A 23997-nucleotide genomic window follows, 5' to 3' on the forward strand; every position below is an offset into this window, starting at 1 on the left:
TTCAAATGGTTACTGTGTTTTATTTGACAGCCAAAATAAGTCCACCACGCCATGTATAAATCTTGGTCAATAAATGGTTAAGAAACAATTTAGTTACACCACTTAATATTAGTAATATAAATTGAAGTATTTCCAAATCAGCAAAGAAAAAAATAAATGTAAAAAAATGGGATAATGGTCAATCAAAGACGTTATCATCTGAAACTGTTGTAATGAAATCTACTCTTACCCAAGCAGAATGCCATCCAGCTCTGTTGCAGATTTAGAGTCTGATAAACACCAGAGAGATCGTTATTCAAAATACAGTACGAACATTTTCAACAGGAATTTTTATTTTAAACATAACGAACAGGTAACAAAATAGAGAGGTTTAATATATTTGACGAAATGTCTTTTGGTCATAATAGCAAAAATAAATAAAATCAATACAGTAATCATGAGTCACTGTCTTCTGTGCTAGAGTCAGTGAAGCTGGTGTTGGCAGAATCTGAAGAACTGCTGCTGCTGCTGGTGCGATGAGATGGAGTTTGACGGCTTTTCTCTGGATGAAGGGGAGTAAAAGAGGCAACATCATTGATTAAATGCTACAGATAGTGATAGCAGGGAAAATCTATGGGTGACTTGTGCCTTAATGTCAAATGAATTCAAGTGAGCCTGTGCTTGGTACTTACTTTGAAATTTCTTAAACTTCTTACAGAGACATGACTTGACATATTGCTCCAGAGCGCGCAGAGTGGATGGCTTTAGCGTCTCAAAGTCAATCTCGATTTCATCTGGGTTGGTGTTGCACACCGAGGGCTCCCGGCTCTGAATGATGTGCACCACGTGGCCCAGTTTCATGCCAGGTAACCGGTTAATGTCCAGGCTTAGCTGGTGCTTTTCAACGTAAGTCATTGGCAAAGATTCATCCTCTGACTCCCATTCATTGCTCCCTTTCCATGAATATCTATCAAAAAGACAAAGCAGTGAAAATCTCTGTTAAAAAGTAATACCACAAAATAAAAAAAAGTTAATGAGCTAAACAAAACATCATACCTAGCACAGGAATTTGATGTACATCTGGAATTCAATACTCCAACATTTTGTCGACTGTTGTCTTTTTTGTCCTTTTCTTTTTTCTTCTTTGGTTTACTCACAGGGGATTCAGACAGAGCAGCAAGCTGTCCATGAACGGCTTTAAGCTGGGAATAAAAGTGCCACAAAAATTAGAAGTCTTGTATTCCTGAGAATGATGAATCAGTAGGAAGGTTCAATACGCAGTTAACACCCATGCTCCCTGGAAGTAGCCTTCCAGCAGACCTTGGAAAGTTGAACACACAGAAACTTTTGGCTCAGAAACCAGACCGCAGTTTTCAGAATGAGAGCGAGCCGTGAAGGTGGTATATTTGGCACAAATGACTTGAACTGTGGATCAAAAAGGCAACTGTATTGCCAGCCCAGCTTGCCATTTTGCTCTCTAAAGCATTTAATTCCTCAAAATAAAATGCAATGTAAGGGTTATAGTCGTGGTGGGGTGAAAGAGATTGCACAATGATGTGCACTAGATCACAAAGGAAAATCTAAAAGTAGAAGCAGCTCTGGAAATGGTGCTGAGCTATCCAAGGAGACTACTTCCTTGTGCACAGTGGACAAACTTAAATCAGATATGAGCTTTGTTTTGCTGTGCGTTGCACAACTTTTTCATAGCACCTAGTAATAATACATGAGGCAAACATCTGTGCAGCAACCCACCTGATCTGCACCCACCTGTTCTTGCAACTCAGCAAGTCGGGTGGCACGCTCCTCTGCAGACTCTGGTTTGTCCAAACTGCCACCTGCTTGTGAGGTCACTTCCACGTGTTCGTCTGGCATCTTTGCAAAACTTTGCTCGAAAACTCCCTGAAGCAAACAGAGTGAAATAGAAAGCAGAGCAACCAAAACTTTCCCCCTCCCACCCATTTTTAATAATAATATTCCAAACCCACCTGAAGTTTTCTGGCCTTAACAACAACATCATGATGTGCAGGATTGTATTTGTAGCAGTTAGAAAAAATTAACCTAACATCTGCAGCAAACGCTTGTGCATCCTGGTACTCTCCTGCATCCACCTTTTTCTGAAAATAAAAAAGGTAACCAAATAAAGCATGTGTATCAAGGCACAAAGCAAATGCATGTATAAAGGCATATAAGCAAACATACTTTAACCGTGCTGAGATCCATGGGGTACTTGATGATGTCATGATAATCGTGTAGCTGCAGAGCTTCTGCGTCTACAGGCTTGTAAAAAGGCCAGGCGTAGGCAGAATGTTTCTTGGACAGCATTTCCTTCAGGATATGCTTGCAGTACTTCAGCTGTTCACTAAGGCCACAGGGTTCAGTGTTTTGTTGTAATGACACCTCTTCAAAGTCGCTCTTGGCACGGCTTGAGCTCTCACGCCTCTTCCTGCTTTCTAAAAATAATTTAATTAATTGTTACAATTAGTTCATTTAAACAAACCTTTTTCTCTCTCTTATCTGCCCTATTTCCTTCATTAGCCTAGAGTTTTTAAAGATGTAAATTAATTAAAGCGAAAATGCTGCTAAAACTAATCTATAACCTTATTAAAACTTTAGACTTTTAATAAGTGGATAAGAAGCACACATAGCTGTGAAACTGAAAGTCTGGATTGCCAGGATTTTGGAGAGTAACGGTAAAACCCATCACTCTCCATGAACGCCTGCACCCTCTGATCTCATATTTGGTTATTGCTTTACATACAAGGTGTTCAGCATCTCATCAGTGACACACTCCATGTGCTAGCCTATGCAGTCTGCTGAATTCTTGCGACCGAACATCAAAGTACTAGTTTACTACTAATAAGTAGTCAGTGTTACAAGTTCTTTTAAGTGAGTTACCTGGAGTGCTACTTTTTTTGCCCTTCCCTTTGGCAGCATGAGGAACAATCTCCACTTCATTCTGAGGCATCTGGGCAACTTTTTGCAAGTAAATCTTTTCCAAGGTGAGCGCCATCAGGACAATATCGTCTGTAGGCTGAAGAGGACAGAGGGAATGGTTTTTTGCATTTTGTAGCTCAACTACACCAATTTTGGACATGGTGACATATTGTCCTCTTGCATGCCTTAGAGAATTGGTAATTAGTTTAATAAGGAATTTTCACAGTGAATGCCGTTCTAAGAAAATGTTGGCGATCAACGCCGAAAGCCAAATTAACTGCATCCAGGCCCAGTATACAAAACTCGACTCTTGCTCAAACATTCTCCGGCATGGCATATATTGCCCAGTGTGAGGACACGCTTAGTATCTGTAAGGGAACAATGGAAGGAATTTGCAATCACAAAGCTCCTCACCTTATTGTATAAGTAGCAGTTGGTAAACATGGTGTTGAAGTCTTCCAGGCATTCACTCGCACTCCAATAATAGTTGTTCTCTAGTCGTTTCTTAATGGTTCCCATGTCCATGGGCAATGTTATTATTTTATGATAGTCCTGGTTAAGAGAAAGAGTTGATGTCAGATGAATATAGCATTACATTTTGCGCTGCCCCACACTGAGGCTCTGCCAAAGTTTGATTAATGGGGAACAATGACACTGCACAATTTCCAGTTTATTCATGTTGGATCTTAATTTAATTAATCTTTTTCTATAAAACTTGATATTAACTAAATGTTAATTACTTTATTAAGACAGAGTCAAGCGGCATCATTCAGACTACTTAATAGTGTTTGGAACTTAAGGCAAAAATGGAGGTGGCTAATTCGCGACCAACTTAAAATCACCAAGATTAGCTTTTTTGCACTGTCTGAAGTGAGTCAGATAATTGGGCTGGAATTAACATCAATTTATGATTTTTTTTTTAACTGTTTGCATTTTTAGATTCAGCACTAAATTGGGTAAATAAATTAGTTACACTTCATACACATTCTTGATGATGTATTAAAATTTAGGATCAAGGATATATCGGCAGGTTTTCGAGTCATTTCTTACTGAAGTATGGCTAAAACTAGGATAAGATGCAAGACAGAGTGACACTGCATTCCATTATCTCTATACTCACTGTGGTATGTAGGTTGTGCGTGAGAATTAGGAACAAAATAAAAGGGAGGAAAAACAAAAAAATATCTTAGACAACATTATATTAACAGTAAGAGAATAAAAAAAAAAAAACGAAAAGAAGATCTAGTAGTTTCAGAAGAGAAGAACAGACAGACCCAGGAACACAAAGCAAGTTAGCGTATCTGAAAACAAAACTAAAAAACAAAAAAAAGAAATTATATATATGTATAAAACTGCTGGCAGCTACCAGTAAATTTATATTTAACAACAATGGCTAAATAGATCATATAATACAATATAATGCCCACTTAACATCACTTTTGTGGAATTGTGGAATTAAAAAATATTTTCATTATGAGCAAAACTATGACTTACTTGTGCAACTAACTGAAGAAAAGCCCTGCAATCCTGAGGCTGAAGTCATTTTTGTACCATGATTTGTGAAAAACCCATAAAAATGACTTGATGCACTGTAACCCTGTCAGCTGAACATGTGCAAACTACTCACTGGCAGTCCAAGAGCAACTGCATCGACAGGCTGGTAAAAAGGCCAGGCGAACTGGTGCCGCCACAGGGATTTGATCACTATGTTCTGCATATACTGCAGCTGGTTGGTCCTCCGGCCTTGCTTGCTGGGATTGGTCACCTCGGGAGGTGGGGGATTAACAAGCTGAGGGGGGTCCTGGTTGGTGTCTGTGGACATGACGGCTGCACAAATTCTTCTGGGTTCTGTTATCTTCTGTAAGTCATGTAGTGTTCACCTGACAGCTTGTCACACACTCTGAAAACTATGCATGAAGCAGGCTGGGGAATCGTCAAACCACACAATGTGGCCTGCTGACATAAAAGAATAGACTGTTACGATCATGTGGTTCTCCAAATATTAAATATAACACTATAAAAAGAGGAAGCGACTGATTACTTCACACCATTGATATAGTTTCAAAAACAGACTATATCTCATACCTTTTGAAGCTTATCACATTCATTTTACTGTATTATTATGTAAAACAATCTGCACGTGACTGTATAAAGGCTCTTTCCTTGCATGCTGAAAGGAGGCAATTGAGGTATTTCAGGCATCCAGTTAGAATGCCTCCTGGGCATACCTAACTGGGAGGAGACCCTGGGGTAGAACCAGAACCTGCTGGAGAGATTATACATCTCATCCGACCTGGGAATGCCTTGGGACCATGGGGAACTGGAAAGAGTGGCTGGGGAGAAGGATGTCTGAATACTGCAACCCGGCTTCAGATGAGCAGAAGACGCGGAGGCTGTGTAAAGGTTTAGTGGGCATGCGAACTGAGAAATGTTTTCTTGGCAAATACACTGACAAAATTTAAGAGGCTGTTTCACTGATGGTGTTGGAATCAGCTATGTTTATTTAGCTGTCTAGGAATCTGCCTGCAATTATTCCAATTTTAATATTTAGAGAAGGTGGAGAGATGGAGGTATGCATTGGATGGAAGAGGAATCAAGAGGTGAGAGGTGAAGAAGAAAGTGAAGACAAGGCGAAGTGAGTGGAGATGAGTGTCACGGGTGATTTGTGACAGGAGGACAGCAGCAAAAGTGAAAGCGAAGGTTTAGAGGATGGGAGCGAGATGGGCTATGAAGTATGGTTTGGAGCACTAACAAAAAGGCGGGAGGGCGAGCTGGAGCTGTTAAAGGTGAAGATCTAAGATTTTTATTAGGCCTGACTAGAATGGGCGAGATTAAAAATGAGTACATGAAAGGGTCAGCTTAGACTGAGGTTGCTACAAAGGATGATAAAGATGGAGCTGCTAGGTATGAAGAAAAGAGAAAGACAAGAGAAGAGATTCTTAGATGTAGTGAAAGAGAACATGGAGAGTGTTAGTGTGACAGAGGAGGGTGCTACAGATAGGGTGAAATGAAGGGAGATGACCCATTGTGGTGACCCTTAAAGGGAGCAGCAGAAAGGAGCAGGTGATTTCGATTTTTTCTTATTTCAGTTTTATTTGCAGTTCTAATGCATTTCAATTAATTTCGAGGGAGGCTTTGTTCATTTCAGTTTAGTTTTTAAATAGCTTCCAAAACTTTATTCTTCAAATATTATTATATTTTGTTGGTCTAAGTTAACACATTATATTTTAAGACAAACACATTATTGTGAACGCATCCTTTTCTCAATAAATAAAACCAAACTGGGGAAGACTAAATGCATTTCATGTATTTAACTTTAAGTTTTAGTGAGGTGATATTACTGTTTATCTATTTTAACATTTAAATCTATTTTCCTTTATTCCAGATCAAATGTTTCTTCAAATCTAATTTTATTTCATTTGCTCATTTTACTAAACATCGCCACTGGAGAAGGCAGTGAGAGTCTGCATGATCTCAGACGCGGTATAAATCTCAACCTAGCTCATGTAATATCATACCATTAAATACAAGTCAACTAATATAATGCTAACTTAACGGAGTAAGAAGGAAGAATCGGATTGTCAAGTTTTAAATGAGCACGACAGAGTTAAATAATCAGGAGGCCAGCTCTTGGGAACACTAACCAGTCACGTTCAGCACGTTAGCTTCATTTGGCTAGCAGGTTAAGGTAAACCTATATGGGCGCATTGAGAGACAGATTTAAGTCGTCACTGCAAATGGGCAATAAAAAAAACACCACAGTATCTTGTGCAGTGCCTACTGGGTTTGTGTATTACAATTGGGCCTCGCTCTGCCGCGGTTAACTTACCACTTACAAAGTTTTCATAGGGACGCCAGTCGCTGTTACCTGAACGCTCGCAATTACCTTCAGATAACGGCAACACATACATGTACCACATAACTTGTTTCGCAGAGGATGACGGGAGAGTCACGAGTGTTTACCAACTCGTTTTTTCTTCTTATGAAGGCACTTTAAAATGCTAGTTTCTATTTAAGACCGTTCGCGCCGCACCGAAGGCCAAACAGAGGGGAAAAAAGTCGCGATACGGTAACTCCTGGCTGCACTTAGACCAGCTGAAAACGTCCACACAAACCTGCTGCGGGCATGGCTTCAAGTAACAAGCTACCCTTCGTCGAAAGCTTCGGTGACCAATTTTTTTTAGCCAAAGTTAACAGCGTATACCGCCGCCTGCTGTGTCGGAGGGTATCGACAATAAAACCAAAATGACCGAAAGTAGGGCTGCTCAATTAATCGAATTTTAATCACGATTACGATCTGGGCTTTCAACGATCATTAAAAATGACTGAGCCGATTATTAGCCCCTCCCTCATTCATCCGCGACACCTTAAAGGCCGGTCCGTGAAAATATTGTCGGGCATAAACCGGTCCGTGGCGCAAAAAAGGTTGGAGACCGCTGATTAAGAGGACCCGAGGGAAGCTCGGAAAGCTAAGCAGAAGTTATTTGGAGAGTGACTGCCATTGGTTGAAAAGAGAGTTTAAAAAAAAAAACTTCAGTGGTGTTGCACACTATTTTATATTATTTTTTTAAAGTCATTGTTAACCCTTTAAAGCCGGTCAGAGCAGCACGCTCCGTTTTGCATAACTATTTTTAAATCCCTGTAGAACCTGAACCGTGTAAGCTAGCGCAATAATTTGTTTTGCATATGAAACCGGAGGAGTTGTACTTACATCTGATGCCATCAGCTTGTCCTCGGTCACGGTTTCGTTCCACATATAGCTTTGCAAAAACTGCATAAAAAGCGCTTGCAGGAACAAAAACATAATATTCCAGAAACACGCTTTGCCGTTCCTATCAGCTGTTCGTAACACTTCCCACAGTGAAATGATGCACATGCTGTTTTCTTTGCAAATTTGCATCATATGATTGTTTTTTGTTTTTCCTGCAGTATATAAAAATTGCTGTATCTCCAAAATAAAACTATGAAGACACTCAAAATAAATTTCCTGTTGTTGTAAACTATTTTTTGCAACTTTATTGTATTTAAAGTTTTGAGGGATAAGCCTCTTAAATTTCTCCAAGTAGAAATATATGTAAACAAAACAAAAGCGATTTTCAATTTTTTTTGTAGTTTATTGCACTTTTTTGCAATTTATGTAATTACTATGGACTTAATGCATACATATTATTAAAATATGGGCTATAACAGTTGTATTGATGTATAGCAACTTGAAATGCTCCCACAAATGGCACTACAGCATGTAAAAAAATAATATAAGCTCTGGTGGACTTGGTTCTATAGTAGGTCTTAAAGGGTTAAATAAATATCGTCAAATAATCGTGATCTCAATTTCAGTGAAAATAATCGTGATTATCATTTTTGCCATAATCGAGCAGCCCTAACCGAAAGTGTAACGGTCCCGAGAGAAGAGCGTTGATTTTTCTTCTTCTTCCGGCTGCTCTCTTTAGGTGTCGCCACAGTGGATCATCAGTCTCCACCTCACCCTGCGTCTAGCTTCCTCCTCTGCCACACCAACCCCGCATGAACCTCTTCACTACATCCATGAACCTCTTCTGAGGTCTTCCTCTTTTTCTCCAGCTTGGCAACTCCATCTCCAACATCCTTTGTCCAGTATATCCACTACCCCTTCTCTACACACTGTTCAGCTGTCTTCAAGCTGATCAACCTTGCTCTCAGGTACTCATTTCTAATCTTGTTCATTCTGGTAATTCAGAATGAAAATCTCAGCATCTTCACATCTGCCATATCCAGCTCAACCTCCTGTCTTCCTATGAGTGCCACCATCTACAAACCATATATCATAGCAGGTCTCTTTATGATCTTCTAAACCTTCCCTTTGACTTGTGCTGCTATCCTTCTCATGTTCATCTCCACCATTGCCTGCACACTCCTCTTCACCTCTCTTGTGCACTGATTTAAACTCCCATTTAAACTCATCCACCTTCACTACCTTTATTCTTTGGATTTTCAATGTTACATGTGTTTCTTTCTCATTCACACATATTTAATATGTCTTGCTTCAAACGGACTTAAATGCTCATACCTACACCTTTCCAGACTCTTTTCCACCTGCTCCCTACTCTTTGTACATCATAGTCCACTGACCTTATCAGTCAACCTGTCCATTACCACTGCAAATAAGAAGTGGTTTGGAGCCAATCCCTGATATAATCCCAACCCTCCTTCAAACCCATCTGTCACTCCTATTGCACACCACACCACTGTCTTGTTGTCCTCCTAGATGTTCTGCACCACCTTAAGATAAAGATAAAGTTCTGATGCTGGTCTATAAAGCTCTGAATGGTTTAGGACCAAAATACATCAGTGACCTCCTGACCCAGTATGAACCTTCCAGATCCCTCAGGTCATCTGGAACCGGTCTTTTATCAGTTCCCAGAGTCAGAACCAGACACGGAGAAGCTGCATTCAGCTTTTATGCTCCTTATATCTGGAACAAACTCCCAGAAAGCCTCAGATCAGCTGAAACACTCAGTTGATTTAAATCCAGGTTGAAGACTCACCTGTTCTCAGCTGCATTTGAATAAAGCACCAAATCCACACTTTTAAGCTTAAATTTCAAAACTTACATTTAACTACTGATTTTATCTACTGTTCTGATTGTATCTGTTTTGATTTTATATACTGTTTTGTTTGTTTGTCTGTTTTTTTTGTTTGTTAATTTGTTTGTTTGTTTGCTTGTTTTAATCAATTTTAAATCATGCTTTTTATTTGTTTTTGTTTCTAATGTCTCTGTAAAGCACTTTGAATCCCCTTGTTGTTGAATTGTGCTATACAAATTAACTTGCCTTGCCTTAAGATATTTCTTTGCCGCATTTCATCTCTTGTACCCAATCATATGCCCCATATATTCTCTAGAAACAATGGAACTCATCCTGACCTTCTCTAAACGTCTTTATCAACAGTTGTTTTTAAAATGTTTTATAAAAATGGAAGATATAATAATGAATGATATGCAAAACTCTCTGTTTAATGGATTGTGGCAGTATGCGCGTAAACACGTTGGTTTGCGTCCCGCCGTGAAAACCAAAGAAGAAGAAGAGCGTAACACGCATGCGCAAAGCCACAGCACACCACATTCCCCGCTTCTCTTTCCCTACAGGCAATCATCCAAGAGCAAGTCAGTTGCTGTATACGTTCTCCATGATCGTCTGAATACACATACATGGTGTTTTTTTTTTTATCCTTTACAGTGTTTACGAGGAGTAACAATCTGACCGTGAAGCTCCATTAATCTGTGAGTACCGTCTTTATGACTGAATCCTCATTGTGTGAATGGAGGGCCCCTCCATGGTACCTCAGCCAGTTTGTCAACAGCACCAGTGCATTTCGAGTAGCGGCGGCTGCATCATCAAATAACCTTTAGCGTCTATATAAAACCACCAGTTTTAAAGTGGCGTTATCGTTGAGGGTTAAACATCTGAATAGTGATATAACAGCGTGGCTAGCTGTCGTTCAAATACGATCTTAGTCAAGAGTTGAATTTTCCAACCAAGGGAGTCCGTATCGCCCTTTGTTTGATATTCTCCTTTCTCGCACGTTTGTTCTATTTAAACGCGAATTCATGTTAATATATTGCAAACAGATGCCATCTAGTCTTAGCTGAATGCATTTGCGTTTCTGTTTGGTGGTTTTAAGTAGCCACAGCGAAGCAATGCAATGCTAGCTAGCTAAAGCTAGCTTAAATGGCTAAACTTGGAGCTAAATGAGAAAGCAGCAACACGAACAAGAGAAAATAGCTGTAGCCTGTACCAACTGGGGTAAATGCGGCGTTTAGCAAAAACTGCAGCTCACATGAGGAGCATAAAACTAAAAGGAAACATCGTGAGCTAAACGGCAAGGTGGTTTCGTATATACTTTGTACATTTTTATCATTATGCAATATATACCATTGTTGTCATGTGAGATGGAGAAAGAGGTTTGCCCTTTCATTGCATTTTAATACCACTATCAGACTAAATATCGACTGTATTCAGTCTAAAATTCGTTTTAACTTGACTGTCAGTGAATGTTGCAGTCAGTGCAGGGAGTTATGACCATTAAAAAAAATATATATACATATATATATATATATATATATATATATAGTCTACATTGACTAACTTTAATTTCAGGATTTTAGAGACTAGAAAAAATTGCATAGTCATCATGTAAATAAATAAACACAAACTAGAAAATTTCTGAAGAAATTCCGAGTGTGCCAGTGTATCTGCTGCTTGAAAACCTATCAGAAACTAAGAATAGTTTTTTCAAACATGTAAGATTTATTGGGTGCATAAAACAGTTGGTTTGAAAAAGTTCAATGAAAAAACAGCTAGAAACATATGTTGAATGGTCATTTTAATAGCAAAGGAATTGGATAGTATGTCTTATTTTATTTTAGGCATAAACATTCACAGGCATTTACACAGTAGTAGTTAATCAAGTTAATGATGCAGTAGTGAAGTTTATAAATACAATCATGTTGTTATCACTTCAAAAAGCGGCTTTAGTATTTTTGAGTTTTTGTTTTGAAAGGCAAGTTTAATTTGTCTAAACTTATTTTAAACCAGTTGTTTGTCAGTCACCAAGTGTCTGAGCGTGAAAGAGACGGTTTGAAAAATGTAATCATACTATCCAGGCTGTCAGTGATATTGTTCATGCAAACCTCTTGAAAAGTTACTGAGGCTCGTTGTTATATCTGTTCATTGGTATTTATAACTGGTATACTGATCAGCACCAGAAGCATAAAGAATCTTTTATGGTATTAATTTTTTCCTCTGCTTTAGCATAGTACACAGTAGATGCTAATTTCTTCACCATGGCAACTGAAGACAAGAAACCAGAGACTGACACAAAACCTCCAGTAGCACCGTCAGCATCTGCCAGCCAAAGCAAGGTTTGAATTTTTGGGACTATCGCTATTCTGTTCCAGCTGTAGCCTTTAGGGCCAGGAAATAGCCATAGTTAGGATTTATAAGAGAATGTATTTTGTTTAATATAGACTTAGATGAATGTCAGTATATTTGTCACATCTCAGCCAAGAGTTGTTAAATGTTGTATTTCCTTTTCACTCACAGTCGGCACCTGCAAAGCCAAACTACAGCCTGAAGTTCACATTAGCAGGCCACACCAAAGCTGTGTCCTCTGTCAAATTCAGTCCAAGTGGAGAATGGCTCGCCAGCTCATGTGAGTAAAAATCACTGCTGGAACTACCTTTTTTTTTTTCTTTTTTTTTTCACGACTTAATAATTATCAATAAATTATTGCAGCTTCTTGTTGAGTTTTAAGATTGATGATGTGTTGTTTTTTTAACCTATGCTGAGTGCGTATTCATTCTGTCTTTACAGCTGCTGATAAACTGATCAAAATCTGGGGCGCGTATGACGGCAAGTTTGAGAAAACCATATCTGGACACAAACTTGTGAGTTTGACTAATTCTTAGCTATACTCCTGCTGTGTTAATGGTTTTGTTTTTTATTGGCTGGACTAATGTAGAGCAACTGTAGCATCCTTGATGTTTAGTCAATTGGGATCAGATGTTTGGAGTTGTTACTAAGAGCCAAGCCACGGTTCCATTAGTTCTTACATTGGCCCCATGCTAGCTGTTTTCAGAGCTTCAAGTCCTGATCAGTTCCCATGAATCTGCAGGGTATATCTGATGTGGCCTGGTCCTCTGACTCCAACCTCCTGGTATCTGCATCAGACGACAAAACCCTGAAGATTTGGGACGTCAGCTCGGTAAGATGGGAGATTATTTAAATGATTCTGCTGAAATGTGTGATGTAATACTAAACTCTGTTTGCTGCGCATACATTTTAGCAAGCTGCACAGGTATATTACCATCATAGAATATTTGACCAACAGTTTTGGTTATTTTTATTTTAGCTATCCAGCAGTAGGGAGTCTAGTGATGTTATCTGGCATGGGATCTTCTTTCTAGAAGAATCATAAAGATAAATAAGAAAAACCATGATTAGCTGTGGCACAATTATGAGTATGATCTTGGATGAGTGATTGGCAGGTATCAGCGTGGCAACTGAAGTGTAGAGGCACTAACTACAACTATTAGGTTAGCTCATGTAGGTAATTGATTGTCACTTTTTTACATAAATGAAACATGCACAGCACAAAAGAGTTGGAACATCTAAAAAACATTAGTAAGGAAAAATATACAGTCCTATGCAAAACTCTTGAGCCATCCCATATTTGGAGTGAGATGTTCATGTAATTTTTAAAAAGGTCTTGTGTTTTTAGGCTTTCTGAAGGTCATTCAAAATTTTCTTTGAATGACCTTCATAGGATGCTTTTTCACTCATTTTCAGTCCAGGCCTAGTTCCTGACCATTTTAGGAAGAATGTTTTTTGCTTTTGTAAAGCCACGTAACTCAAAGGATGAACTTTTTTTTCTTATATTTAACAGACAACTTTGGAAAAGAACCAATTTTAAATTTTATCTCTATTTATTTATTTTTTACTAAGAGCCTGCCACGAAAGCTGCTAATATGTGCCCATTTCTTTTGTTGAGAAATGCCAAATATAAGTTTGATGGGATGAAATAATATTTTTGTACCAACCAGGTGATTTCCCCTAGAACTATTAGCTGAAGACTTGGCATATCTCAGCATGGTGTACAGCGTGTCCTTTACAAAAAAGGAAACAGGACAAGTAAAGGGCAAAAGAATTGGCAGGCCTTAAAACTATCTATGACAGATTAAATATGAAAATATCTGAAACAGTCCTGAAACAGACTCTGAGAAATGCACCTGGCCCTTCAGTTGATCTACTGTTTGCTGAAGCCTCATCATAAAATGCCCTCCCCAGAGCTCGGACATTATTGAAGCAGTGCAGGATCATTTTGACAGAACAGAACAAAGGGCAGCCAACATCCAAAGAGGAGCATAGGATGTCCTCCAGGAAGCCTGCAGAAATAGTCTTGAAGACTACTTAAAGAAATTACAAGAACGTTTTCCTAAGAGAGTGCAGGATGTGCTGAATTGGCTTTCATGCTCATCAGAATTGTTTTTACTTTATGTATTGTATTTCTATTTATGATTGCACAGTTTACTGCTCCCCATTTCCCATTTTCTTAGCACAGTATAAAGAAACAAGGGCTGGCTCAAGACTTTTGTATAATACTGTAAGATGAATATTATAAACACGTACTTTAAAATACTCAGCTGATCTTTGTCCAGTCCTGTGCAGTAGGCTGAGTCATCCACTGCTCTCTCCCCACATCGCCAGCTTGGTCTTAAGCCTGAATCTGTGAGAGCTGCACCCCAGGCTGACAGCCTGTTCTGACTATGACACAGATATTATGCAGTATTGCTGGTACTGCTAAAAATACTGATTTCATTTTCACAATCAATGTTGAGAATATTTGTTGACTGCTTGAATGCATGACTTCAACTAAATCTATGGGGAGGCTTGTTATTCAGGCCCTTATACTGAAAAAGATCATCTCATGATCATTTGGCTGGACTTACTATTCCTGTCTGAGAGAACAATGCAATCTGTGATTGGTTAACTTGTGGGCAATCTCCCCTTTATTTACTCTACCTGCACATTCTCATTCTGTTACTGGGAGAAGATATCACATGCTCTTTTCAGAGAAGTTCAGAGACATTATGACATGCTTACTTAGTTAGATTTGCTTCTGAATTTCTTTGTAAATTTAGCTGAAGTCATGTGCTGATTTTGTCGGATGATGTTGCGTTTATCAAATTCGGATCTTAGCAGAGCGACAGATTAGAAATGGCTTGGAAGTTGCTGATTAAAATGTATTAATGGGTTATTTTATATGGGCCTATTTTCTGATAATAGAGTCAGAAAAATATGTAAACAAGAAGGCTTTGTTTGGGAGTACTACTTGTAATAGAATCTCAGTGTGTTGGAAATGCGGTGTACTGCTGTAAAAAAGGGGAGATAGTGATTTGGTAAGGCTCGGTCTACATCGCTGCTGTGTCTCTTATCATTATACTTTTATGAAGTATGAAAATGAAATCCATGTAGACTCTTAGGTTCATATCAGTGGTTTCTGCTGATGTTAAAATTGTATTACATTTAAAGCTGCACTTGTAGTGTGGTTTAGTTGAAGATGGTCCTGGGTTTTTCAGTGTGGGTGAGAAATGTGACATTTCGACCAATTTTCTCTCTAATCCAGGGGAAGTGCTTAAAAACTCTGAAAGGTCACAGCAACTACGTCTTCTGCTGCAACTTCAACCCCCAGTCCAATCTTATTGTGTCAGGATCGGTGAGTACCAAGCTCTTGGCAAGAAACAAGTCCTACCTAAATGGAAAGCAGATGTTAGACCTTTGCGAAAGCTCTCACTTTGAGCATTAGAAGCAGTTTCTGAGTGGTTTTCCAAAAAATGATTATTTTTTTCTCTTCCGTTTCTAGTTCGATGAGAGTGTAAGGATATGGGACGTGAAGACTGGGAAATGTCTGAAAACGCTGCCAGCTCATTCTGATCCAGTCTCTGCTGTAAGTGAATTTTTTATAATTAATTAGACAAATGCTCTGGCTTTAATATTAACACTGTATTAAAGGCATGATGGTCTGCCTCGGCTTGCAGGTTCACTTCAACAGAGACGGCTCTCTGATCGTGTCCAGTAGCTACGATGGCCTTTGGTGAGTACTTGGATCCTCCTGAGACTCTCTGGCCACAGTTCGGGGAACATGGGTGCTTTTTAAAAGAACAAGCTTGCCTTTGATAAGAACTGGAAATGCTCTATGTCTGGCATATTTGCTCCGCGCTCGAGCTAAAAAGAATCCCTTATCATCCCATTGTAGCTGATGTGGATGACTTTCTAGTCATCTGGTGTGAGATTTATTTATTTTTACACGGAAATGTCTCTCAGTTAATTGTGTTATCTTTCATTCACAGTCGAATCTGGGACACAGCATCAGGGCAGTGTTTAAAGACACTGATAGGTAAGATCAGTCACACACGTGTTCCAATTTTTCTCGTTTGATTTGATTTGTTGCAGAATGTGCTAATTAAACGATTGATTAGTGACAGCAAATCTAATTAGTTTTGTATTGAGGCAATCAGGTTGAAGCTTTGAGTTTTTTCAGTTTTGTTTTGTTTTTTTTAAACGTGTCTTTGTGATCAATGCGTTCTTGTTTTTTGTGTTTCTTAGATGACGACAACCCTCCTGTGTCGTTTGTAAAGTTTTCCCCCAATGGGAAATACATCCTGGCTGCTACACTGGATAAGTGAGTATAGACGTTGCTCAGTTTTGTGGCTTTCCTTCACACTATCGCATGACGCTTGCTAATCGGGGGGGGGGGGGGGGGGGGTGCTCGATTGTTGGGGTCTCTCACTGTAAAGCGCCTTGAGGTGAGTGATGTTGTGATTTGGTGCTATATAACTAAATCTGAATTGACTTCTTAAGGAGCTGTACAGTTTTTCACAAGCACTACTTGGATTTCACCAGCAGGAGGCAGCACAACATCACAGTGAGCTGCTGTCTGTTTATTTGACTGTCGATTTTAAACTTCCTTTTGTATTTCTTTTAGCACGCTGAAGCTGTGGGACTACAGCAAAGGAAAGGTAATTGCCTTTGAAAGCTGTTGAAAGGCTTGATTATCATTCCGTTCTTTTATTCTAACTGCTTTTATTTGTCAGTGTTTATGTATTAAGAGTTCAGAAATTTTAAATCATAGATGCACATTCCCAGTAGTGTCCTAGCCTCAGTAATGATGGCATTTTATTTTGCTTTAAGATGTGAAATGTTTGTTTAGTAATGAATAAAACTGCAGATTTTACAGTTTTGTCATTTTTGATTGTATAACACATACAAATAACTTCTGTTTTTCTAACATTTCAGTGCTTGAAGACATACACGGGCCATAAAAATGAGAAGTACTGCATATTTGCAAATTTCTCTGTCACTGGCGGGAAGGTAAGATCATTTCTTTGAGAAAATGAATGTTTATATTTTGTTTTTATTGGTGCTTTGAGTTTCAGTGTTACTTTAAAATTACAAAATGGTCCTTTTGAAATCACTTATGTGTGCAAACATAACTCTGAGCCTAAGTGCCGCTGCTCTTTTGCAGTGGATCGTGTCGGGCTCAGAAGACAACATGGTTTATATCTGGAACCTGCAGACGAAGGAGATTGTGCAGAAACTCCAGGGCCACACAGGTACTGCAGATGCACTGTGACTGAAAACGCAGATAGAATAGCATTTTTGTATGGGGACTAAAAGTCAGAGTTAGTTGTCTTTTAGAATCACTTTGCATTTATTTAATTAAATATTTGAAGGCGCAGCTCATTTTTAAGACAGAAATTTGCAGCTGTGTTTTAAATATTGTGTTCTGGTACAATCTGTTCTTTTAATTTGTCATTCTTTAAATTTTCTTCCTGTACTTTTTTCAGATGTTGTCATTTCGACTGCCTGCCACCCCACAGAGAACATCATCGCATCTGCGGCTTTAGAAAACGACAAAACCATCAAGCTATGGAAAAGCGACTGCTAAGCCATTTTGGATCTTTTGGGCCACTTGTGTTCCTTTTGTTTTTTTATATATATATATATAATTTTCCTACATTTTATTGTAAGACAGGAGGACTTTTGTTTTCTAACAGAGAGCTCCTGCTGGATTGGAAGAATGAAATTAAACTCCATGAAATGTCATGACATTCAGCCAGAAGAACCAAACCAGACACATCATCCACACACAGTTCTGCAGCGGACGTTATCCCCTCATCAAAGCATGTGCCAGATTTCGATGTCTCATTATGGAAATTTGTGATTGGTTTTTTTTTCTCTCCCTCGTTTTACTTTGCAGCAATATTCTGGTGCTTCAGTATTTTATTTTTTTTAAACACTGCATTAACCTCGATGTCACTGCCTCATAACAGTCTTCACAAGCACGATTCTAGTCTTGTACAATGAATATAATGGTTATTTGGTCCTTCGTGGTATTTTATTTTCTGCCTTTGTGTAACTCAGTAGTACCATTTACAATCAGTGACTTTAAAGAAAAGAGGTGACGGTATACCTGAGGACAACTACTTAATACTTAAGGACTTCGGATCTTAAGTGAGTGCTTTATGCCCTAACAAGATATTTTAAAAAACTTTTTTTTTTTTTTTTTAGGGCAACAAACCAGAATTTGACACAAGTGCAAACATTGAGAATGTTTAAAATTCTTCAAGATTTGCTACAAAAATCAAAATGACCCTGAATGACCTTTAAAAAAAAAAAAAGAAGTACTTACTAACACTTGACCGTTCACAACAGTGACCTAATGCAGTTGTGTTCCAGTATTTGTACATACAACAACGCCACGTGTCGCAGTTTGATTACTTTAGCTGTCTTTGTGTTTTTGTTCTCTGCTTGACTAGCTGATAGTTCTGCACATGAAGCCAGCAGGCTGCTTTTCCTGTAGTTAACCTGGATTCTATGTAAAATATGTTTGCATCTGACAGCTGTAATTCACATCTGAATAAAAACAGTTTTTGTATGTTTCACCCCGAGTCGTTGACAGTTTCATTTCTGTACACCTTCTAACACAAATCAACTGGAAACGCTCACTTAAAATTTTTTAATAACCTTTTTTTTCCTGTCCATGAACGAAGAACATCAGAGAACAACCCACGAAGAACAGATGACAAAATTCCATTTTCTTAAAAATAGACAAAATATAATGAAAGAAGATACTCCCATCTTGCAGCGACAGGTTAAAACATGGCAAAGTAAAAGCGACACAGTTACCAAAGTGCCAAAGCTTACTATTACTCCTGTCTTACATTTTCAATCTGAAAATTATCTCTTGCCGTCAAATAAGCTTTTCCACAATGTACATAACAGCCCACAGTGAGAAGGGAAAGAACAGAGTACATAAGCAAGGGATAAAATTACTTTTGTACAAAAATAGAGCTTTTACCAAGTGTTGTTTTTAAACTACAACATTTTACTGTTTATGCCACAAAGAAAGCAGTGATTGTGTCACATGTTCAGCTTGTCCTGGTTACTTTTTTTTCTTTTTGAACATACAATTGTTAAGCAACACATACATTTCAGAGGGTTTCAAATCTTAACCATTTTTCCCTCTCTTTCATAGTTTACTAAGGTCCCATAAACTGCTGAGAAGCTGGTTTGAGTTTAACTGCTGCAATTCTGCTGGTTGATCAGGATTTTTTTTTATTAAGGTCAAAATGCAAACAAATCCTCGGGGGGGGGGGGGGCAAACACCATGAAACGCTTGAAGAACACCTGCCGTGAAACCGTTTGGTCTGAATCACTCGTCTCCTTCTTTCAATGTTGGAAATCCTTAAGGAATAGAGCTGTCGATATATATATTTATAAATATATACACATATACATATTAACAAAATATAGCATTCAATGTAGGTAATCATTCTTTGCAGGTGTCCATTTCTTTCTTGTCAAGATCGATTTATGGCTTAAGATAGCTGCTGTCACTAATCACAGTAGGAGGAGACATCGGACTCAAAAGAACAGGAGAATAATCGTTTTAACACTTGGGTCACCCGGTTGGAAAACGAGCATTGGATTGTTTTATCATCTGCTTTTCTTGATGAAAATCAGCCTCTAAAAATAGTTTCCTTTGAAATTGTATGAACGTTTTTGATTTAACAGACAAACAAGTATGTATATATAGATATATATATCTTTTTTTTTTCAATAATATAAATACTGTAAGCTCAAGCTGGCAGTCAATACTGTCACATGGATAGGTTGTAATATTCAGGCCACCTCAATGAAAATAGAGAATAAGAATCAAACACAAAGCCAATTGGTCTTTTTGACGTTATTGCTACTTTACTCAGTTTTACTAAGCACAGATACTGAGGTTTTGTCTGAGCCAAAGGAATATTGATGATAGTAATGCGGTTAGAAAGTGCCTTCTTTTTGTTAACAACAAAAACAACAACAACAACGACAACAAAAATTCAAGTTATGTTGCAGCGCTCTTTCTCTTCCACTAGAAGGAGCTCGCAGCTCTTAAACTGCTACTACATCCCTCCCATTCCTCTTACCCAAACTTCTCCCTCACCCAAAGTAAACCTTGCAGTCGTGCTTGAGCTCTATAGCATCTGACATTTCAGAGCCAGCGTGTATGAACTGACTTTTTGATTTTTTTCATCGTAAGACAAAAGAGATCATTGGCCATCTGGGGGATCAGTTTCACAGAGGTGGAATGACATTTACAAGTTCTCTCCCAGCGCGTGCTATTTATTATAAAACTAGCACCAAATAATGATGAAAAACGGACATACGGACATTTTACAGACTGGTTTGTTTTTTTCTGAGTCAGAAATCTATGGAGTCTTGATGACCCTCAAACTTGATTATAATTGATTAATGTGCTAATAAACTCAACATCAGTAGCTGACAGCTAAACTAAGCTCCGATTGCTTCCCACGAGTTTCATTTTTCATAAACCAACTGCGAGACTGGATATGATGAAATATACATGAAACACCAGCTGATTAAAAAAAAATTGTTTTATCATTTTAAGCGTGGATTTTATTTCATACGCTTAATTTACTTACATTTTCAGTGCAATTCAGATTTTCATTTATCCATTACTATCAAGCAAATTATTTTCAAAGGGCACACTCTCAAGACTCCACACATTTCCTCAGACCCCATTAAAAATCTGACTTTTATCAAAATGTAATGAAAACACAGTGCTCGGGTTTCTTTTTTTTCTCTTTTGTTTCCCAGGTTCAGATAGTGTAAAGGTGCTTATGAAAGAGTAGCAAAGATGCAGATATAGAAAGAAAATCCTATTTAAATCTTTTTAACCGTCATAAGTATTATTATTATCTGCAGTAGCAAAGCTGGTGCTTTTTTTTTAAATTTGGTTTTTTACACTTGGTGAGTTTGTTTGAAATCCTGGTGACACCTGCTGTAGTGTGACCTATCACAAAGTTTAGGTTTGAGTACTTTCGCTGGTGTTTATATGTCCTTCTGTTTCTGGGCAGATTTTTGTCATCGAGGGTTACCATGTCAGAATTTGTTTTAGCCCTTACTTATAGTGGCCACATTTACTTGAGAGGCTTTGCCTTTTTGCCAGGCCACCGCTGTAAAGAGCAGTTTTCTCTTAATAACTTGCCTGGTTAAATACAAGTTTGAGTTAATTTCAATCAAATGTGAGTAAACCAGAGCTAAATAACCCCTAAATATCTTTAAAAAACAACAACAACAAAACCCTTGGTATTATTTTCTCCTGCCAGTAAAAAACTTGCAGTGGACCCACATTTGACAAACACATTTCTTTAAAAGATCTCAGATCTGTGGACAATCTTTGGAAATGCAATTGATGCATAGTTTTGCAGCAGCTGCAGCATTTACAGAAAAGCAGAGGAGGGGGGAAGCAGAATATGGGCATAAAGCATATTTATACACAACATGTATATATGTAGAAACATGGATATTTAACATTTCAGTTCAACTTATACGACACTTGGTTGTCCAGAGAAGTGCAGAGAGAGCGAGTGTGTGTGTGTGTGTCCCTCTGAGGTGTTAAACAATTGTGGCGTTCCTGATTGGGTCGGGGCCAGAGTCCACCTCAGAGGTCAATTACATCGACATCAGCTCTCTGTTTAGAAACCCGACTCCACGGTCATGAGGTTAAGTGCCAAGTAACAAACAAACAAACCAATAATGGCTCCTGCTGCAACAGCAACAAGTACATCTCTCACATACTGTATATGGTCTAATCCTAAATGGGTATCAAGAACTGAAGGTCCGAAGGATGGAGGCAGAGGTAAATTGTGCATTGCGGTTGTTAAAAGTGAAAACTGAAAATAACGTCAATACTGTTTCTGTACAGGTAGATATGAGGTGTTTTGAAAAGCTAATACCCGCTGTGTTGAGCAGAGTGTGGAGGTGTAAATGGTGTGCTGGAATTCACATGAAACGCGAAGTGGAGAGGGTGGAGAATGGACGATAAGGAGCTAAGAGGCTGGCAAAACTAGGACGTTTACCCACAGTGTGAGTGTGCACAAACTTTCCAGGCGTCCAAGCTTGTCGTGATGAAGGCCAAATGTTGGAAATGTTACTTTCCAAAATATATGTTGTTCCTCCGTGTGCTGGTAGCCTTTCAGAGCATCCAGTGGGCTGTAAAGCTTACAGTTGGGTACTTTAAAACAGCCTGAATGGTCCTGTGTGTAGATTGTACATAACAAACTTTCCCAACTCTCTGTCGAGCAATACGCGAACTGAAGGGTTGATAAGTGGACTACCACAACATTCTCCCCAGTGTTGCACAGTGTTTAGAGTAAGACATGGTTGTATTTGTTGGAATTGGGCAGAGACCTGAGGGTTTTGAGCTCTTGCAACCTTGTTAACCCACCTCTGAATTCTCCAGAAAGCTCACACATTGAAAAAAGAACACAGCTAGTGCAAGACCTGACGTGCTTAGTTGAGTCAGGCAGGAACAGACAAGTTCCTTTAAGCAGACTTATTTCCCCGAACCAGCCCGCCCCTCTTAATTAAGTTCAGTCCTGAAAGACAGTGAGGGCTCAGGTCCAAGTCTAAACAGCCCAAGGCTCTCAAGAGCCCACGATTGTCCCGATCACAACGTTGAGTGTCCAATTATGACATCATTACTGTTCAATATATGTGTGCATATATATATATATATATATATGCAAGAGCAATTCTGTCTTTATGTGTTAAAACCTGATCATCTCAGCTTTTTCTTGTCAAGGTGTAGGAAAAGTGATGATGAAAACAATGGCTCAATATGTTTCTTTTGTCCTCTGTCCGTCCTCATTTCAGTCCACCGTTGTCACTCGTCTTGCTGCGTGGTTTTCATATATAATATTTCTTATTCGTATTTATATTTTTTACAAGGTATAAAACAGACCCATGGGCGTGACGGATTCATTGTTTGAAAACATCTAAGCGAGGCGAGGGGGTAGAAGGGACGGAGGAGGAGAAAAAGAGGGAGGAAGGGGGAGGTTCTCCATCCAAGGCTGTCTTGTGATTTGTCCCTTGCTGGAGATTTTTTATTTTTTATTTTTTTTTAAAAAAAAGGAAAAAGGCCCTTGATCCAAGGCTGATGAGGAGGGTTGGGTGGAGGTAAAGAGGGTTCAACCCCTCACCTCTATTATGTCATTTGATGTGGGGCTTCTAGCATCTCCATAAGGAAGGTGTCAATGGGCGTGTCGCCGATGAGCTTGAAGAAGAACAGGTGCTCTAGACACTTAAGACCGATGGAGCGCAGTGCAGGCAATCGCAGCAACAGCTTAGCAAATCTGTCACAACACAAAACAAGAATTTAGCACAGGATGAAAAGCTGAAATAATTTTAAAGTATTTCTAAGCTTGCAGTTTCAGGGGCATTAGTTTTGGCATAAATATGCACTTTGTCATAAGCAGGCGCTCACCCATCCAGCTGCAAGTTATGATTTAAGAGAACTGGTGATGCTTGCACACACAGGCCTCACATTAAATATAAGACTAAGAAAAACCTGTTTTGAGCAAATGGCAAAACTTCAGTGCAAAACTATCACACAATAATAATTTTAATAGTTTTTTATGCAGCTGTAGATGGGTTTCAGCAAACTTTCAAGCTGAAAATAGCCACGAAAAAGCCACAGATGTGCCAGAAACTGCAATTCCTGACACAACCACTTGAGGCAGATTCCAAAAGCTAACCAGTCCCCATATACCCTCATGATAACATGCCCAACATGTTTGCAACCAAATGTAGTAAATATCTATACCCCCCTTGTTTTTGATGACCAAAATTGCCATCCCATTAAAAAAACACAAAGAATTAGTATCACATAAATCAAGCTTATACTATAAGTTAAAACATCATCTACTGTATCAACTCAACTAATACGGTCACATTTGGTTTAAAAAAAATCCTAATTCTGTCAATGATTCATATACCAATTCACAACATCAATTTTTGATATACAGTCTATGTCAAAACTGATAACACGGTGAACTCAAAGCTACTGATAAAACACGTTTCTTGTGTGGATGTACTTCAAGCTTTTTTCTTTGACTTCTACCTCATGAGAGGCTGTCTGGGTTGAGACTTTAAATGTTAATAACAGCTGCAACAATAAACACACTCGTGCTCT

At 38.7% G+C, this 23997-nt stretch overlaps 3 protein-coding genes across 10 annotated transcripts in view; 1 reads left to right on the top strand and 2 right to left on the bottom strand.

Annotated features, from left to right (window-relative positions):
* LOC146570585 (bromodomain-containing protein 3-like) lies at positions 1–7133 on the bottom strand. 6 transcript variants are annotated; one of them, XM_085279106.1, is made up of 10 exons: positions 7029–7133; positions 4541–4869; positions 3328–3465; positions 2875–3010; positions 2179–2429; positions 1965–2093; positions 1732–1878; positions 1036–1181; positions 672–946; positions 1–541 (listed from the first exon to the last, which is right to left on the bottom strand). In XM_085279106.1, exons 2-10 carry the CDS (start codon positions 4733–4735, stop codon positions 435–437), a joined length of 1524 nt encoding a protein of 507 aa, XP_085135232.1. In that variant the 5' UTR covers positions 4736–4869; positions 7029–7133; the 3' UTR covers positions 1–434. The 6 variants fall into 6 exon arrangements, with proteins under 6 accessions (XP_085135232.1, XP_085135231.1, XP_085135230.1 ...); XM_085279105.1 differs by having other exon boundaries at positions 6743–7085; XM_085279104.1 differs by having other exon boundaries at positions 4541–7085.
* Positions 7134–9983: 2850 nt separating this feature from the next.
* wdr5 (WD repeat domain 5) lies at positions 9984–18394 on the top strand. Its single transcript, XM_085279115.1, has 14 exons — positions 9984–10171; positions 11703–11812; positions 11994–12102; positions 12264–12337; positions 12565–12654; positions 15076–15165; positions 15313–15396; positions 15488–15543; positions 15800–15846; positions 16056–16131; positions 16435–16468; positions 16746–16820; positions 16975–17062; positions 17297–18394. Exons 2-14 carry the CDS (start codon positions 11735–11737, stop codon positions 17395–17397), a joined length of 1002 nt encoding a protein of 333 aa, XP_085135241.1. The 5' UTR covers positions 9984–10171; positions 11703–11734; the 3' UTR covers positions 17398–18394.
* rxraa (retinoid X receptor, alpha a) overlaps positions 17731–23997 on the bottom strand; it is a 168160-nt gene continuing 161893 nt past the window's right edge. For all 3 annotated transcript variants that reach the window (XM_085279112.1, XM_085279114.1, XM_085279113.1), the window contains exon 11: positions 17731–23158. In XM_085279112.1, coding sequence (XP_085135238.1) covers positions 23011–23158 — 148 coding nt within the window. In that variant the 3' untranslated portion in view covers positions 17731–23010. The remainder of the gene's footprint in view (positions 23159–23997) is intronic.

The sequence above is a fragment of the Mchenga conophoros genome, linkage group LG7, assembly GCF_057382185.1.
Source record: "Mchenga conophoros isolate Kocher_MC1m ecotype Shallow Benthic linkage group LG7, M_conophoros_male_GT1.1, whole genome shotgun sequence".
In the NCBI taxonomy this organism is placed as follows: Eukaryota; Metazoa; Chordata; class Actinopteri; order Cichliformes; family Cichlidae; genus Mchenga; species Mchenga conophoros.